The 16,168-nt window shown below is 46.4% G+C and overlaps 6 protein-coding genes across 6 annotated transcripts; 1 reads left to right on the top strand and 5 right to left on the bottom strand.

The window, feature by feature from the left end:
* Window positions 1–4,530: 4,530 nt before the first annotated feature.
* Window positions 4,531–6,282, bottom strand: PHYSODRAFT_520156 (hypothetical protein; the record flags this gene model as incomplete). The annotated part of the gene is made up of 2 exons (XM_009535674.1): window positions 4,531–5,396; window positions 5,631–6,282. The coding sequence occupies 2 exons, from the start codon at window positions 6,280–6,282 to the stop codon at window positions 4,531–4,533; spliced, it is 1,518 nt and encodes a 505-aa protein (XP_009533969.1).
* A 598-nt stretch (window positions 6,283–6,880) lies between these two features.
* PHYSODRAFT_521299 (hypothetical protein) lies at window positions 6,881–7,404 on the top strand (the record flags this gene model as incomplete). Its single annotated transcript, XM_009535673.1, has 3 exons — window positions 6,881–6,927; window positions 7,004–7,242; window positions 7,292–7,404. 3 exons carry the CDS (start codon window positions 6,881–6,883, stop codon window positions 7,402–7,404), a joined length of 399 nt encoding a protein of 132 aa, XP_009533968.1.
* A 507-nt stretch (window positions 7,405–7,911) lies between these two features.
* PHYSODRAFT_520509 (hypothetical protein) lies at window positions 7,912–8,124 on the bottom strand (the record flags this gene model as incomplete). The annotated part of the gene is made up of 1 exon (XM_009535672.1): window positions 7,912–8,124. The coding sequence occupies one exon, from the start codon at window positions 8,122–8,124 to the stop codon at window positions 7,912–7,914; it is 213 nt and encodes a 70-aa protein (XP_009533967.1).
* Window positions 8,125–8,366: 242 nt separating this feature from the next.
* On the bottom strand, window positions 8,367–11,940 carry PHYSODRAFT_287309 (hypothetical protein). The gene has a single exon (XM_009535671.1). It carries the CDS (start codon window positions 11,189–11,191, stop codon window positions 10,103–10,105), a length of 1,089 nt encoding a protein of 362 aa, XP_009533966.1. The 5' UTR covers window positions 11,192–11,940; the 3' UTR covers window positions 8,367–10,102.
* On the bottom strand, window positions 11,879–13,891 carry PHYSODRAFT_287306 (hypothetical protein). Its single transcript, XM_009535670.1, has one exon. It carries the CDS (start codon window positions 13,126–13,128, stop codon window positions 11,935–11,937), a length of 1,194 nt encoding a protein of 397 aa, XP_009533965.1. The 5' UTR covers window positions 13,129–13,891; the 3' UTR covers window positions 11,879–11,934.
* On the bottom strand, window positions 13,830–16,102 carry PHYSODRAFT_287297 (hypothetical protein). The gene has a single exon (XM_009535669.1). It carries the CDS (start codon window positions 15,095–15,097, stop codon window positions 13,886–13,888), a length of 1,212 nt encoding a protein of 403 aa, XP_009533964.1. The 5' UTR covers window positions 15,098–16,102; the 3' UTR covers window positions 13,830–13,885.
* Between the last annotated feature and the right edge of the window lie 66 nt (window positions 16,103–16,168).

The raw sequence follows: 16,168 nt of genomic DNA, 5'->3' as shown, positions 1-16,168 counted from the left end.
CTTGCCTCGGCGTATCGCTTAGCCTTCGTTTGATATATCGATTTTGTCGCCTTCATAGCTGATGTAGCTGCCTTCAACACCGATCTCGCTGCTTTTGAGTTATTCCCTCTACCAGCCTCTTTTGCTTCTTCATAGCGTTTCTGAGCCTCACCGTATGTCTGAAAAGCTGCTTCTGACCCATCATGAAGCTTTTGCAAGCCGTCATCGTATTCATACTCTTCAACGCTATGCTGCCTAATATCGTGTACAGACTTTAGAATAGCCTCATTCAATATTTCAAGATTTGCATCCAGGTTTTTACGCCTTTTCTTATCAAGCTCCTTTTCTTCAAGTATCTTAGCTGCTTCTTCATCGCTCGATGGGAAGGGGTATTCAACCTCATTAAGATAGCGGTCCAAGTCCTCAACCCCGTTGAGTAGGGACGAAAAGGTATCCATCCACATGATATTCTTCATTAGCCCACACCACTCACCTGCTTATGTGCTTTGTTTTCACGATTTAAAATATTTAGGGGTCTAAACCCCGATGGCTGCCCAAAGTAGTATGATGGATGGGACTTAACAACACCGTTGATTTTCACGATTGGTTGTAGCCGAAATGGAATATCAATACTATTAGCGTGCAACTGGCTGTAGTAATCAGTTAAGATATTCTTGGCTTCGTTATCAGCGTTTGATAGGCTTGGGTCCATGTCTTCATCAATACCACTCATTAACCCATGCTGAGCTTCACCATTAGCTGGGGTAAAATCATTTATGTGTTTGGTTTCATTGCTCTCAACTAGTTCTAACTCGAGGCCCCTGGCTTTAGTCATATTAATAAAAGATTGGAGTGTCATTATCCAGTTCACTTTCTGAGTGATTGCTTGCTTCACACGATCGCTATCTTTCCCGTAAACGCTAATGCTATTGCCATTGATCCAAACATAGCCATCTTTGTCAATAGGAGAAGATTTTGCGGAACCATTAAGAATTGGTACAATCTTTTTTATCAATCCGTTAGATTCAAGGACTTCCCTATTTTTGCTAATTGTCCAAAAAATAATTTAAGCTTGCTGTCCATTTGATCGGATCTTGTGGATGTTCCAGTATCGAACACAAAACTGTCGTCAAGTCTCTGCATAGAGCGGTTTGAATAATCTCCTTCTGAGGCATTGATTCTTTTTCTTTTTGAGCCAATATATTGCAAACCTGGTATGGGCTATTTTTGTCCTCTTTACCCATCTCATTACGTCGCTCCTTCTCATTGACGTATGCGAGGAATCTGACATCATTAATTAATACCTCACCAATATGGTCATACGTCTCAGACCAATCAATGCTCGGAACTAGTACATATTTTCTCAGTTTAATACTGTACACCTTAGCATCCATCCCAATATAATACTTAGTAAGCTGCCGGCCGTTGGAAGCAATAGGGTGAATATTTAGTTCTGCAAGGATGGGGTAAACCTCGAAGATTTTAGCGACCGCTTCCTTTGACTTTGTTTGATTTTTCATCTCAGCATTGCCTTCGTCGAACAAATCTTCTTCGACGGGCTATTGCGGCAGTGGACTATCAGGGCCAACACCAGCATCTGTCATTCTTGCACTATTATCAACTCCAACATCAGTCATATCGGGGCTCACGTGGACCCAACCATCACTGGTTTTGGGCGTAGCAGTACTGGAAGCATCAACGGACTGAGGCTTTGCAGTAGTCGATGCATCGTTCATTTCAGGTGTTGCATTACCTTCAGCATCTACCATTGTTGAGGACTCAGGGTTTTTTGGGAGTTTTCAATATTCAGACTTTTTTTAACTCTTCCGGCGTAGCCTCGTCAGGGCCAACCGAAATATCACACTGAGCGGATTGTGGTGATTTCTTTGGAACAGAAGTGATACCATTCGCGATATCGCTAGCCCATGATGCACCTTCGTACATAAGGCGCTTGGACTTGGCTTGACGAACTCGGCGCTCAGCTCGTTCGAGTAGCTCCTGCCGCTTTTGCTCTCGTTGAGCGAGGGATGTAAAGTTGGGAAACATTGTCTAACTATATCATGGTAGTCATAAAAAAATATTAGCATCGATTAAACACATACTCACCAATAGCTTGGCATAACGGAGTCATGCCTAAATGGTTGATACGTATGACAGATACGGTTTCGCTCATTGAGAAGATTGATGTATCGATCCTTGATGCAATGAAACGGCACACCAAATATCGTTTCGAACTGGTCGCGGTACTGTAGATTGCACACGGTTTCCCGGAAATTGGCTACTGGGTCTAAATGTCTGAGTTCATTTTTCATTCGACTAACCTCTTGAATTATCCACAGCTTTCTTCGGAGCTGTACAAGCTCACGTTGATTCTCTACGCAGTTGCAACACATTCTATATATGAAGTCATATATTTTTAAGCATTATTTTTGGAAAATAGATTGATAGATATAGATGAGTCAACGGTTACAGAGGATTGCTCTATTAAACTTATTTCGAAGCTAGTTCGACTCATTTTTTATCGACTTCCAGTACTCATTCTCTAAGGTTTATCTCTTGTTCTTATTGACTAAACTAAGATTATCTTGTGGCTCCCAGGAGTCAAGTTCCTTACCGACCCACTGAACGAGATACTTGTACTTGCCGGTTTGCATCTTTTTGTGGTCTAAGATCTTCTCCACCTCTAAAATATCACCTCTGTTGATAGTAGCTTCAGATGTTTCTGCTTTAACAATTTTTAGATCGTTTTGACCCCTTGTAAAGAGTGTGTCCGTTTTTCGACTTGATTTGGATGCAGTAGCCATCAATACCTACCACCGAATACACAGCCTTAGGTGCTGCTTCTTTATCAAATGTTTTCTTTTTTAGTCGATACAAAACCTTTTCACCGACCTCGAACTCGTTTTCAATACTCTCGGCTTCAGCCTAGTTCAGATTCAATTACCTTACCTTTAGCTTCGTTGGGGGTCATACCAATCGTCCGATGGGTCGTGCTATTGTAGTTCTCAATAACAGCAGCTATGAGCTTCTGGGTTATTCGCTTTGGTTCGATTTTGACAAGGCGCTGCTTCAGAGTTCTATTGAAGCGTTCAATTTTACCCATTTTGGCGTGATCACCAGGCTCATTGTTGAAATGGTCAATTTTCTTAGTTTTGAATAATTTCTGAGCCTGTTGGTTCATGAATTCTGAACCATTATCGGTTGTGAGAATGTCAACCTTATGGAGGCGGACAAAAACCCTAATTGCTGCTAGTGCGGTCGGGCCAGTTTTGTTGGTTAGTAGTTTTGCGTAGCCTAGGCGAGAGTTGATGTTGATCGCAGTCAAGATTGGTCTTTTCTCCCAAAACGCCAAGTCCATCTGCCACGAATTGGGGTTAGTCGATGCGATTTTGAACCCATCGTATCGCTTCTTCTGCTCCTGAAATCGCTGAATATCGCTCTGGTTTGAGTACCATTCCTTGACGATTCTCATCGTAATCTTCGGCTCCAGTTCTTTAGCCTTCTGGTATAAGGCTTGGGCACCCACATAGCCCGTTTTGGGGTCATAGTATAAGTTGGACAACAGCTGATCCATCGCTCTATATGGTTTTAAAACAAAAAATCCCCTGCCAGGTAGTTGCTTATATGTCGAGCGGTTCGGTGGTGATACCATCCGCAAGTACACGACGCTTGTCATAATAGTAGTTTAGAGCTGTTTTAGTCTGGGTGTACGTAATGATTGACTTACTCTCCTTACTGAGTCTAAACCCCTTGTTGGTGCCCTGTAGCGTGATGCGATCGCGAACAACTGATTCAAAGCCATCTGGGTTGAGGATATTACCGTTTCGACCACCATTCTGCTGCACTCCCTTCGCGGAAACCTTGACCTTGTAAGATTCGTCTGGTAGGTAGCAAATGTAGTTCTTAGAGGACAATGATACCATAGCATCACCAGACCACTCATCCTTGGACAAACCTGGCGTTCGGCGATCAAACTGAGCCATCTCTTCGCTATAATCACGTGGGAACCACTCGTACTTATGCTGCTGAAAATGCTCACGAAGCTCGGGCTTGATACACTCAACGAATGGCTTCTCACAGCTGAACGCAATATAAGCCGAGTCTGTGTCCATTTCTTGGTACTGGAATTCCGAACGGTCGAAGTAGAAGTCAATGCAATCATAGTAGAATTGCAACATACGGAGCTTAGCGAGCTGATAGATTGCAATCGATAGATGAATTGGGTTCTTATTGTTGAGCTTTCGCTTCTTCATAGTGAATTCACATGAATCATCCAGCTCTTCCATTCCATGGAAGGTGAAGTGCTCAATCTTGGCCTTGATTGCCTTGTCGTCCGACTCATACCTGACCTCCTTGTGCTTGCTCATGTCCATGCCAGATCGACCAAACGCACTATTACCAACCAGTTTCATCATCTCAGCAATCATAGCCTTATTATTGCTACCCTCACTAAGCGTTTTCAGCTTAGTCAACAAGTCTAGAACCAAATGAATCTTAGGATTGGTTGTCGATTCATTCATGAATCTATCGATAATGAGCGCATCAAATGATTTAGGGTTCGCAATGGTTTTTTTTCAACTCTTGGACTAAATTATCCATATCAGAGTCAGATACCTTCGCAATAATGATCTTACAGATGGATTTAACATTTTCATCACCCTCTCGTCGCGCGCTCGATACGGCTTCCATGAATGGTGCAAATGCCTTGTGAGAGCTAGCCTTGATGAAGCTGTAAGTCTTGGTGATCTCCATACCATGAGAAATGTACCATTTGAGTAGCGGTGCATAAATGAGGATCTTCTCACCAAAGTAGCTCCCGATAAGTTTGCGAGCCGGCTTTGCTCGGCTTTGCTTGCGCTCCTCGTTGTACTCGAACATGTGCTGACCGATGACACTCCGATCGCTGCAGTCGATAAGGGTGTTCTTGAAAATTGGGGTCATTTCACTGAAGTAGGGTTTGAGGTGCTCTGGTGTACGGATATCACACTCGAGGAAGCCAAAGATCTTGTCATTTACAATATCATCGACGATCCCTGTGTATGCTTCGATGGTAGTCAGCCGTCCACATGGCATCTCATTACCAAGAGCCCACAAATACAGAGCATTAGCATCGTAGCCGATGATCTTTTTGCAGATCCTACCCCCTCGAATCTTGGTCTCGTTGCGTTTCGCGTATCTGTTGAAGATGATAGAAGGACCACCAGCAATGTTCGCCTTCATCTTGGTGTAGATGTCCTTCTCCTCTCTATCGATACTGTACACCAACCTGTCTGAGTTGAATTCAAGTAGCTTCTTGTGGCGGAAGCCCTTTAGCGGCATGTTCTTGCGAGCAACGTTGCATCCCACACAGCTGATCAAGATATTACCATCGATGTGTCCGAGCTTATTATTGATTCGGTCAGCCGAGGCAGTATCAGCTGTGAGTTGCTTGTAGCATAGCCCACACAGGTATTTTTGTCGCTCTAGCAAGTCGTTGAGGTGTTCTAGCGTCATATTGCATTCACGATCGGCATCAGCATCCTGGGTCTTATATCCACTTAAGCGACTAGCGGGAAAGTCAAACGCTTCAGCAGGCTCCTTACTGGGTTGCTGGAGGTTGTTGAAGCACGTCTGATACATGGCTTTCTCAGAGAGACCAGGTAGCGACACACCATCAGTGAACATATCAAGTTCGAAACGTTTGAATAGTTCTCGCTGGGCTTTGATGGCCTTGATGAAGGGTACTACATCGAGGTTGTTGTACCAAATGAGTAGATCCTTGATTGACTTCATGCCATAGTGTTCCCAGACGAACTGTACCCGCACACAGTCCTCATCGCTGATGCTAGTGCTACGAAGAGCACTGTCGAACGCCGACTTAGGAGGGACTTCCGTCTGACCGAGTACGTCAAATGAAGTAATGTACTCGTACGGGAAGATGCCTTTTCCTAGGCCACAGACGCATCGAATCTTGTCATTACACTTGCACTCACCGAGATATGTCGACAAGTACTTTGCATAGCTGGTGCCTGCCGGAACATAGTTGCTAATGTCAAGCATTTTCATGTCTGACGTGGCGATGCACATGTAGCTAGGATTCTTGATGACTGATGTGATGTTGTCAGTACCGATGACTGCAAACAGGTCCGCCTTGATGAGGTTGATGTCGTAGCGTCCAGAGTTGAATCCGAATACTGGTACCTGACCAATGCACTGCTTCAGCTTGCCATAATCCGAGCGCTTCTTACCGAACGTGAGCTTGCTGTGGAAATCGAAGAAACAAGCAAACTCCCCGTTCTGAATCCAAGCATTGACATCATCCATCTTGTACGTCTTACCCAAGTCTAGACCAGGAACCTCAGCGTCAGTCAAACCATGGACGTTGATGATTTTGCGGAGCAAAGACTCGTACTTCGAGACGTTGTACTGCTGAATCTTAGCCGCAACTTCCTTGATGTACTGGAACATATCCTTGAGCAACTCCTTCGGGTCATCGCTGACAAAGCATCGCACCTCCTCAGTCAAGCTGTCGGCCACGGAAACAGACACAGGAATGTGTTCGTTTGTGAAGATAGTATTCTCTTCGTTTTTGACACCCGTAGGCTTGAGGATAGCCTCAAAATCATAGACAATGAAGTGATCGATGTAATGGTCAGCATCCTTGATGGAGTACTTAGTCAGCATGGAACAAATGCTGTTCGGAGCGGGTTGGTAGATGGTTGGCTGAGCTGGGAACGATTCGATGTTCACGAGTTCGCATTGGTTCTTAGTGTGGTTGCGTAGCTTATCAGAGCTAACAAACACCATCTCACACATAGAGCATTGGTACTTCTGCTGGAGCATACCAACGTTCGTGATGTAGAGAGCGTGATTCTCGTGCGACAGGATGTTGATCGAATCATAGTCCTTGTCCGAGCAGCGAATGCATTCAACCTTGCCCGTCTCAACATCCATGTTGAAGACGTTGATGTTCAGTTTGAAGCACTCCTCAAGCTCATCGAATTGGAGAATGTCGATAGCTTGAAATTGCGGAACAGACCCAGAGTGTAGGTGATCTCCTTGTACGAACAGTACTGCTTGAAGGCTTGTTTCACCAGAGCCTGGATTCTGCGAGGATCCTTCTTGGCTCCCTCCTGCTTGTGATAAGCAATGCAGTGGAAGACACGCTTGTTATTCGTCTTGGGGAAGTTGATGACGTGCTTGTTATCGCGGATCACCTTAGGAATGACAGCCTCACTATCGCCCAGCGCATGGTCGCGCTGGTAGATATAGATTTTGAAGCCAGTAATACCCTTCACCATGTACCTGGATCTGGGGTAGTTGAGCTTGTCAGCCAACTCCATGGAGCGAATCTCCGAGATCACCTTCTTACGAATATCAGCCTTGCTGTTGATAGCCACAGGAGTGCTAAATACAGATGTGTTGCTAATATTCGGGTGGAAGTAGCGAGTCTCGCTGTCATCGGTTCTGCTGACAAGCTTGTATCCAAGAGCGATGTTGACCTTGAAGGCAGACTTCTGGGTTGCAAGCACGTTCTCAAGCTTGTCGTAGAAGTCAGCAGGCTGGATTCCCTCATATAGGTGCGACTCCATGTGTTTGCCTTGGTAGAAGCGGTACTTACTGTCTTCCTTGAAATCAGCAGCCAAATTCTTTTGGAGCTTGCCTAGACTGATCTTGTACTGCTTCGCTACCAATTTTTGGTTGATGGGGTGGGAAATGTTGCTAATGTATACCATGCGCCCCGTCTTGCCACGTACCTTAATACGGTAGCTGCTACCCCATCGGATTGGGTTAATATTTAATCTCTTAAGACCTTCAAGCTCGTATGCGAACATTGCTATATATCGGTGGCTATATTATTCTCCGAAAAAACGACTTTATAATATTGGGTCTTGTATCAGGATTGACTTTATATCATAGGCGACTTTTTATCCGAGGAAAAAAATTAATTAATTAATTAAGTTCGGTTTCATTATTAAGTCCGACTTCACCATCAATAAGTTCGGTTTTGGGTTTACGCTTGCGAGCTCGAATCTGGTCTCTGTTCTTGTCATCGTTGTCTTTTTGATAAGATAAACGGGCTTCGCGTGTGCGCTGGTAGTAGCGCTTCTGCGCTGCTTTGATTCGTTCCTTGCTAGCTTGGTATTGCTCAGGAGAGTACGCCATCTTTGTATATTACTAACTTTATATTTATCAGGATCAAAGTATGTCAAGAAATCAAATACTACTTCGAAGTATTTAACTCGGGAGCCACATTATTCCATTCAATCGACCGCAGGAGTCATATCCCAAAAGCTTCTCCAACGCTCCGCATTATCGTCGTGCTTCCACCTCATGCACAAACAAAATGTTTCTGGATCCTCCACGTGAACAAACGTCTTCATCATGAGCGGATCGTCCGTCGTGGTTGATCCTCCTTTCAAACGACTGAAAACGCGATCTGTACACTGAGCATCCAGAACCTTCACGAAGACCTCGACCTACACGCAAATGTCAGTAAACTTACACACACCAGAACTACGCGCTCACACAGTACCTTGCGTCTGTTGCCAATGGATTGATTCTCTTCAACAGATCCGGGTAGCATGTTGACGATGGGAACCTCAATGCTCATACCGTCGAACCAACCATGCATTTCGCGAGAAAGCGCAAGCCTGTTGTTTGAGTCGCGATCGTACTTGGCGAATTCCCGTTTGTGGTCTCTGCTTTGCTTTCTCGACACCAAATGGCAGCTTTCTGCCTTGCCGTACGGTAGGAAGAACTTCTCGTCCTCAATCCGCTGAAAACGAAACTCGTCAGTCGGAACGTAGTCGCAGTAGAAGACGCGCTGGAGATCAGTAGACACAGCGTTAGCTGGTGCAACACGCGTCTCAACAACCTGGTTAGTTAACGGAGAGCCCAGCGTTTGTGGCCCAGTCCTTAAGTCAGTTTCGAACAGCAAAGCAGCATTTTCTATAAAAGAAACAGAGTTAGCCCTCAATGAAGCAGTATTACGATGCAGCGACAGCATATAGAAGCACGTACTTGTCTCGAATAAAACATGAAAACACAATTTCTTGTCTTCATACCAAAACGCGACATTCTTGTTGCCGATGCAGCGCGTAGGATCGTAGTATCCAATGCGTAACGTCGCCATCCAGTACAGTTTGCAGCGAATTCCTTTCGTGATCAACGCGTTTTCAACGGATCCAGTGACAAGCCACAATCCAGTTTGTGCGTGTTCTTGCTCCGGAACCACCACCAGCACGTGGATTTGTCTCGACTTTGGAGCGCGCCCTTTCCGTTTGGTCATATTGTTAGCTGTCAACACGTCCTCAATTGTCCACGTAGCCTTCATCTTCTCGCCATCGATCAACGCTTGAATGTCCTCATGAACCTTTCCGTCCTCCAGATCCAGCGCAGCTTGGTCGTCGTCTGGCAGCCACGCGCCGCCCTCCGTCTTCGCCAGGAAGAGCTGCAGGTCCTTGGCGTCGCACGTGATAGTCGCCGGGTTCTTCGCCTTGGTCGCGTCCTTCAAGTCTCCCACCGACTGACCCGCGTCAATGTCCACAGGAAACGCACTGCCCGCCGCACCAACGATCGCACAGAAGAGCTTCACCATCTTTCCTCGAGCCGGCAGATTCTGGAATGAGGAAGAAGGATGTAGAATTTCTGGCGTACTTAAGCGAACATGAAGGTGTGTGACATAGATTTTCAACCAATGATGAGACGCCACGTCGCGCTGGTCCGAACTACTAGTAAAATCTGCCGGCGTAATGTTCTATTGGTTTTATCAATATAGTTTGAACGAGCGAAGGTCCAAAAGACGTGGCTCTCGCTATAAAGTGGGCGTCGTCAAATCAACGTCTATTAGATCTGACCGGTTTAGAGGTTCTAAAACTACCCTCATATCGAAAAGACGTGCGAGCTCGAATCTGGTCTCTATTCTTGTCATCGTTGTCTTTTTGATAAGATAAACGGGCTTCGCGTGTGCGCTGGTAGTAGCGCTTCTGCGCTGCTTTGATTCGTTCCTTGCTAGCTTGGTATTGCTCAGGAGAGTACGCCATCTTTGTATATTACTAACTTTATATTTATCAGGATCAAAGTATGTCAAGAAATCAAATACTACTTCGAAGTATTTAACTCGGGAGCCACATTATTCCATTCAATCGACCGCAGGAGTCATATCCCAAAAGCTTCTCCAACGCTCCGCATTATCGTCGTGCTTCCACCTCATGCACAAACAAAATGTTTCTGGATCCTCCACGTGAACAAACGTCTTCATCATGAGCGGATCATGGCAGCTTTCTGCCTTGCCGTACGGTAGGAAGAACTTCTCGTCCTCAATCCGCTGAAAACGAAACTCGTCAGTCGATGGGTCCAGATTCGAAACGCTTGTAGTCAACGATATCGATGAAACTGTGTTTTGAGGAGATTCCGAATCGTCTGGAACGTAGTCGCAGTAGAAGACGCGCTGGAGATCAGTAGACACAGCGTTAGCTGGTGCAACACGCGTCTCAACAACCTGGTTAGTTAACGGAGAGCCCAGCGTTTGTGGCCCAGTCCTTAAGTCAGTTTCGAACAGCAAAGCAGCATTTTCTATAAAAGAAACAGAGTTAGCCCTCAATGAAGCAGTATTACGATGCAGCGACAGCATATAGAAGCACGTACTTGTCTCGAATAAAACATGAAAACACAATTTCTTGTCTTCATACCAAAACGCGACATTCTTGTTGCCGATGCAGCGCGTAGGATCGTAGTATCCAATGCGTAACGTCGCCATCCAGTACAGTTTGCAGCGAATTCCTTTCGTGATCAACGCGTTTTCAACGGATCCAGTGACAAGCCACAATCCAGTTTGTGCGTGTTCTTGCTCCGGAACCACCACCAGCACGTGGATTTGTCTCGACTTTGGAGCGCGCCCTTTCCGTTTGGTCATATTGTTAGCTGTCAACACGTCCTCAATTGTCCACGTAGCCTTCATCTTCTCGCCATCGATCAACGCTTGAATGTCCTCATGAACCTTTCCGTCCTCCAGATCCAGCGCAGCTTGGTCGTCGTCTGGCAGCCACGCGCCGTCCGCCGTCTTCGCCAGGAAGAGCTGCAGCTTCGTCCAAGGATCTTCAGCTCTGATCAACCCGTCGCTCTCCGCCTTGATCGCCTTCTTCAGGTCTCCCACCGACTGACCCGCGTCAATGTCCACAGGAAACGCACTGCCCGCCGCACCAACGATCGCACAGAAGAGCTTCACCATCTTTCCTCGAGCCGGCAGATTCTGGAATGAGGAAGAAGGATGTAGAATTTCTGGCGTACTTAAGCGAACATGAAGGTGTGTGACATAGATTTTCAACCAATGATGAGACGCCACGTCGCGCTGGTCCGAACTACTAGTAAAATCTGCCGGCGTAATGTTCTATTGGTTTTATCAATATAGTTTGAACGAGCGAAGGTCCAAAAGACGTGGCTCTCGCTATAAAGTGGGCGTCGTCAAATCAACGTCTATTAGATCTGACCGGTTTAGAGGTTCTAAAACTACCCTCATATCGAAAAGACGTGCGAGCTCGAATCTGGTCTCTATTCTTGTCATCGTTGTCTTTTTGATAAGATAAACGGGCTTCGCGTGTGCGCTGGTAGTAGCGCTTCTGCGCTGCTTTGATTCGTTCCTTGCTAGCTTGGTATTGCTCAGGAGAGTACGCCATCTTTGTATATTACTAACTTTATATTTATCAGGATCAAAGTATGTCAAGAAATCAAATACTACTTCGAAGTATTTAACTCGGGAGCCACATTATTCCATTCAATCGACCGCAGGAGTCATATCCCAAAAGCTTCTCCAACGCTCCGCATTATCGTCGTGCTTCCACCTCATGCACAAACAAAATGTTTCTGGATCCTCCACGTGAACAAACGTCTTCATCATGAGCGGATCGTCCGTCGTGGTTGATCCTCCTTTCAAACGACTGAAAACGCGATCTGTGCACTGAGCATCCAGAACCTTCACGAAGACCTCGACCTACACGCAAATGTCAGTAAACTTACACACACCAGAACTACGCGCTCACACAGTACCTTGCGTCTGTTGCCAATGGATTGATTCTCTTCAACAGATCCGGGTAGCATGTTGACGATGGGAACCTCAATGCTCATACCGTCGAACCAACCATGCATTTCGCGAGAAAGCGCAAGCCTGTTGTTTGAGTCGCGATCGTACTTGGCGAATTCCCGTTTGTGGTCTCTGCTTTGCTTTCTCGACACCAAATGGCAGCTTTCTGCCTTGCCGTACGGTAGGAAGAACTTCTCGTCCTCAATCCGCTGAAAACGAAACTCGTCAGTCGATGGGTCCAGATTCGAAACGCTTGTAGTCAACGATATCGATGAAACTGTGTTTTGAGGAGATTCCGAATCGTCTGGAACGTAGTCGCAGTAGAAGACGCGCTGGAGATCAGTAGACACAGCGTTAGCTGGTGCAACACGCGTCTCAACAACCTGGTTAGTTAACGGAGAGCCCAGCGTTTGTGGCCCAGTCCTTAAGTCAGTTTCGAACAGCAAAGCAGCATTTTCTATAAAAGAAACAGAGTTAGCCCTCAATGAAGCAGTATTACGATGCAGCGACAGCATATAGAAGCACGTACTTGTCTCGAATAAAACATGAAAACACAATTTCTTGTCTTCATACCAAAACGCGACATTCTTGTTGCCGATGCAGCGCGTAGGATCGTAGTATCCAATGCGTAACGTCGCCATCCAGTACAGTTTGCAGCGAATCCCTTTCGTGTTCAGCGCGTTGCCAACGGATCCAGTGACAAGCCACAATCCAGTTTGTGCGTGTTCTTGCTCCGGAACCACCACCAGCACGTGAATCTGGTCCGTTGATGGCTTCTGCATGCCCTTCAACACTTTCTGCAGGCCAGACTCCCCCTGTAGCTCCTTCTCTTCGCTTGTTAAAGCCTCAACTGCGACAGTCTTCTCGCCCTTCTTCAGCTTCTTCACATCTTCTGAGTCGGACACGAGCCACGCGCCGCCCTCCGTCTTCGCCAGGAAGAGCTGCAGGTCCTTGGCGTCGCACGTGATAGTCGCCGGGTTCTTCGCCTTGGTCGCGTCCTTCAAGTCTCCCACCGACTGACCCGCGTCAATGTCCACAGGAAACGCACTGCCCGCCGCACCAACGATCGCACAGAAGAGCTTCACCATCTTTCCTCGAGCCGGCAGATTCTGGAATGAGGAAGAAGGATGTAGAATTTCTGGCGTACTTAAGCGAACATGAAGGTGTGTGACATAGATTTTCAACCAATGATGAGACGCCACGTCGCGCTGGTCCGAACTACTAGTAAAATCTGCCGGCGTAATGTTCTATTGGTTTATCAATGTGGTTTGAACGAGCGGTCCCGAAACGCCCTAAGGTCCAAAAGACGTGGCTCTCGCTATAAAGTGGGCGTCGTCAAATCAACGTCTATTAGATCTGACCGGTTTAGAGGTTCTAAAACTACCCTCATATCGAAAAGACGTGCGAGCTCGAATCTGGTCTCTATTCTTGTCATCGTTGTCTTTTTGATAAGATAAACGGGCTTCGCGTGTGCGCTGGTAGTAGCGCTTCTGCGCTGCTTTGATTCGTTCCTTGCTAGCTTGGTATTGCTCAGGAGAGTACGCCATCTTTGTATATTACTAACTTTATATTTATCAGGATCAAAGTATGTCAAGAAATCAAATACTACTTCGAAGTATTTAACTCGGGAGCCACATTATTCCATTCAATCGACCGCAGGAGTCATATCCCAAAAGCTTCTCCAACGCTCCGCATTATCGTCGTGCTTCCACCTCATGCACAAACAAAATGTTTCTGGATCCTCCACGTGAACAAACGTCTTCATCATGAGCGGATCGTCCGTCGTGGTTGATCCTCCTTTCAAACGACTGAAAACGCGATCTGTGCACTGAGCATCCAGAACCTTCACGAAGACCTCGACCTACACGCAAATGTCAGTAAACTTACACACACCAGAACTACGCGCTCACACAGTACCTTGCGTCTGTTGCCAATGGATTGATTCTCTTCAACAGATCCGGGTAGCATGTTGACGATGGGAACCTCAATGCTCATACCGTCGAACCAACCATGCATTTCGCGAGAAAGCGCAAGCCTGTTGTTTGAGTCGCGATCGTACTTGGCGAATTCCCGTTTGTGGTCTCTGCTTTGCTTTCTCGACACCAAATGGCAGCTTTCTGCCTTGCCGTACGGTAGGAAGAACTTCTCGTCCTCAATCCGCTGAAAACGAAACTCGTCAGTCGATGGGTCCAGATTCGAAACGCTTGTAGTCAACGATATCGATGAAACTGTGTTTTGAGGAGATTCCGAATCGTCTGGAACGTAGTCGCAGTAGAAGACGCGCTGGAGATCAGTAGACACAGCGTTAGCTGGTGCAACACGCGTCTCAACAACCTGGTTAGTTAACGGAGAGCCCAGCGTTTGTGGCCCAGTCCTTAAGTCAGTTTCGAACAGCAAAGCAGCATTTTCTATAAAAGAAACAGAGTTAGCCCTCAATGAAGCAGTATTACGATGCAGCGACAGCATATAGAAGCACGTACTTGTCTCGAATAAAACATGAAAACACAATTTCTTGTCTTCATACCAAAACGCGACATTCTTGTTGCCGATGCAGCGCGTAGGATCGTAGTATCCAATGCGTAACGTCGCCATCCAGTACAGTTTGCAGCGAATTCCTTTCGTGATCAACGCGTTTTCAACGGATCCAGTGACAAGCCACAATCCAGTTTGTGCGTGTTCTTGCTCCGGAACCACCACCAGCACGTGGATTTGTCTCGACTTTGGAGCGCGCCCTTTCCGTTTGGTCATATTGTTAGCTGTCAACACGTCCTCAATTGTCCACGTAGCCTTCATCTTCTCGCCATCGATCAACGCTTGAATGTCCTCATGAACCTTTCCGTCCTCCAGATCCAGCGCAGCTTGGTCGTCGTCTGGCAGCCACGCGCCGCCCTCCGTCTTCGCCAGGAAGAGCTGCAGGTCCTTGGCGTCGCACGTGATAGTCGCCGGGTTCTTCGCCTTGATCGCGTCCTTCAACGCGGAAACCGATGCACCCGCGTCGATATCCACCTCGAACGCACTGCCCGCCGCACCAACGATCGCACAGAAGAGCTTCACCATCTTTCCTCGAGCCGGCAGATTCTGGAATGAGGAAGAAGGATGTAGAATTTCTGGCGTACTTAAGCGAACATGAAGGTGTGTGACATAGATTTTCAACCAATGATGAGACGCCACGTCGCGCTGGTCCGAACTACTAGTAAAATCTGCCGGCGTAATGTTCTATTGGTTTATCAATGTGGTTTGAACGAGCGGTCCCGAAACGCCCTAAGGTCCAAAAGACGTGGCTCTCGCTATAAAGTGGGCGTCGTCAAATCAACGTCTATTAGATCTGACCGGTTTAGAGGTTCTAAAACTACCCTCATATCGAAAAGACGTGCGAGCTCGAATCTGGTCTCTATTCTTGTCATCGTTGTCTTTTTGATAAGATAAACGGGCTTCGCGTGTGCGCTGGTAGTAGCGCTTCTGCGCTGCTTTGATTCGTTCCTTGCTAGCTTGGTATTGCTCAGGAGAGTACGCCATCTTTGTATATTACTAACTTTATATTTATCAGGATCAAAGTATGTCAAGAAATCAAATACTACTTCGAAGTATTTAACTCGGGAGCCACATTATTCCATTCAATCGACCGTCTGGTCTCTATTCTTGTCATCGTTGTCTTTTTGATAAGATAAACGGGCTTCGCGTGTGCGCTGGTAGTAGCGCTTCTGCGCTGCTTTGATTCGTTCCTTGCTAGCTTGGTATTGCTCAGGAGAGTACGCCATCTTTGTATATTACTAACTTTATATTTATCAGGATCAAAGTATGTCAAGAAATCAAATACTACTTCGAAGTATTTAACTCGGGAGCCACATTATTCCATTCAATCGACCGCAGGAGTCATATCCCAAAAGCTTCTCCAACGCTCCGCATTATCGTCGTGCTTCCACCTCATGCACAAACAAAATGTTTCTGGATCCTCCACGTGAACAAACGTCTTCATCATGAGCGGATCGTCCGTCGTGGTTGATCCTCCTTTCAAACGACTGAAAACGCGATCTGTGCACTGAGCATCCAGAACCTTCACGAAGACCTCGACCTACACGCAAATGTCAGTAAACTTACACACACCAGAACTACGCGCTCACACAGTAC

Source organism: Phytophthora sojae, assembly GCF_000149755.1.
Source record: "Phytophthora sojae unplaced genomic scaffold PHYSOscaffold_8, whole genome shotgun sequence".
Lineage (NCBI taxonomy): Eukaryota > Oomycota > Peronosporomycetes > Peronosporales > Peronosporaceae > Phytophthora > Phytophthora sojae.
This window is presented reverse-complemented; position numbering and strand designations above follow the sequence as displayed.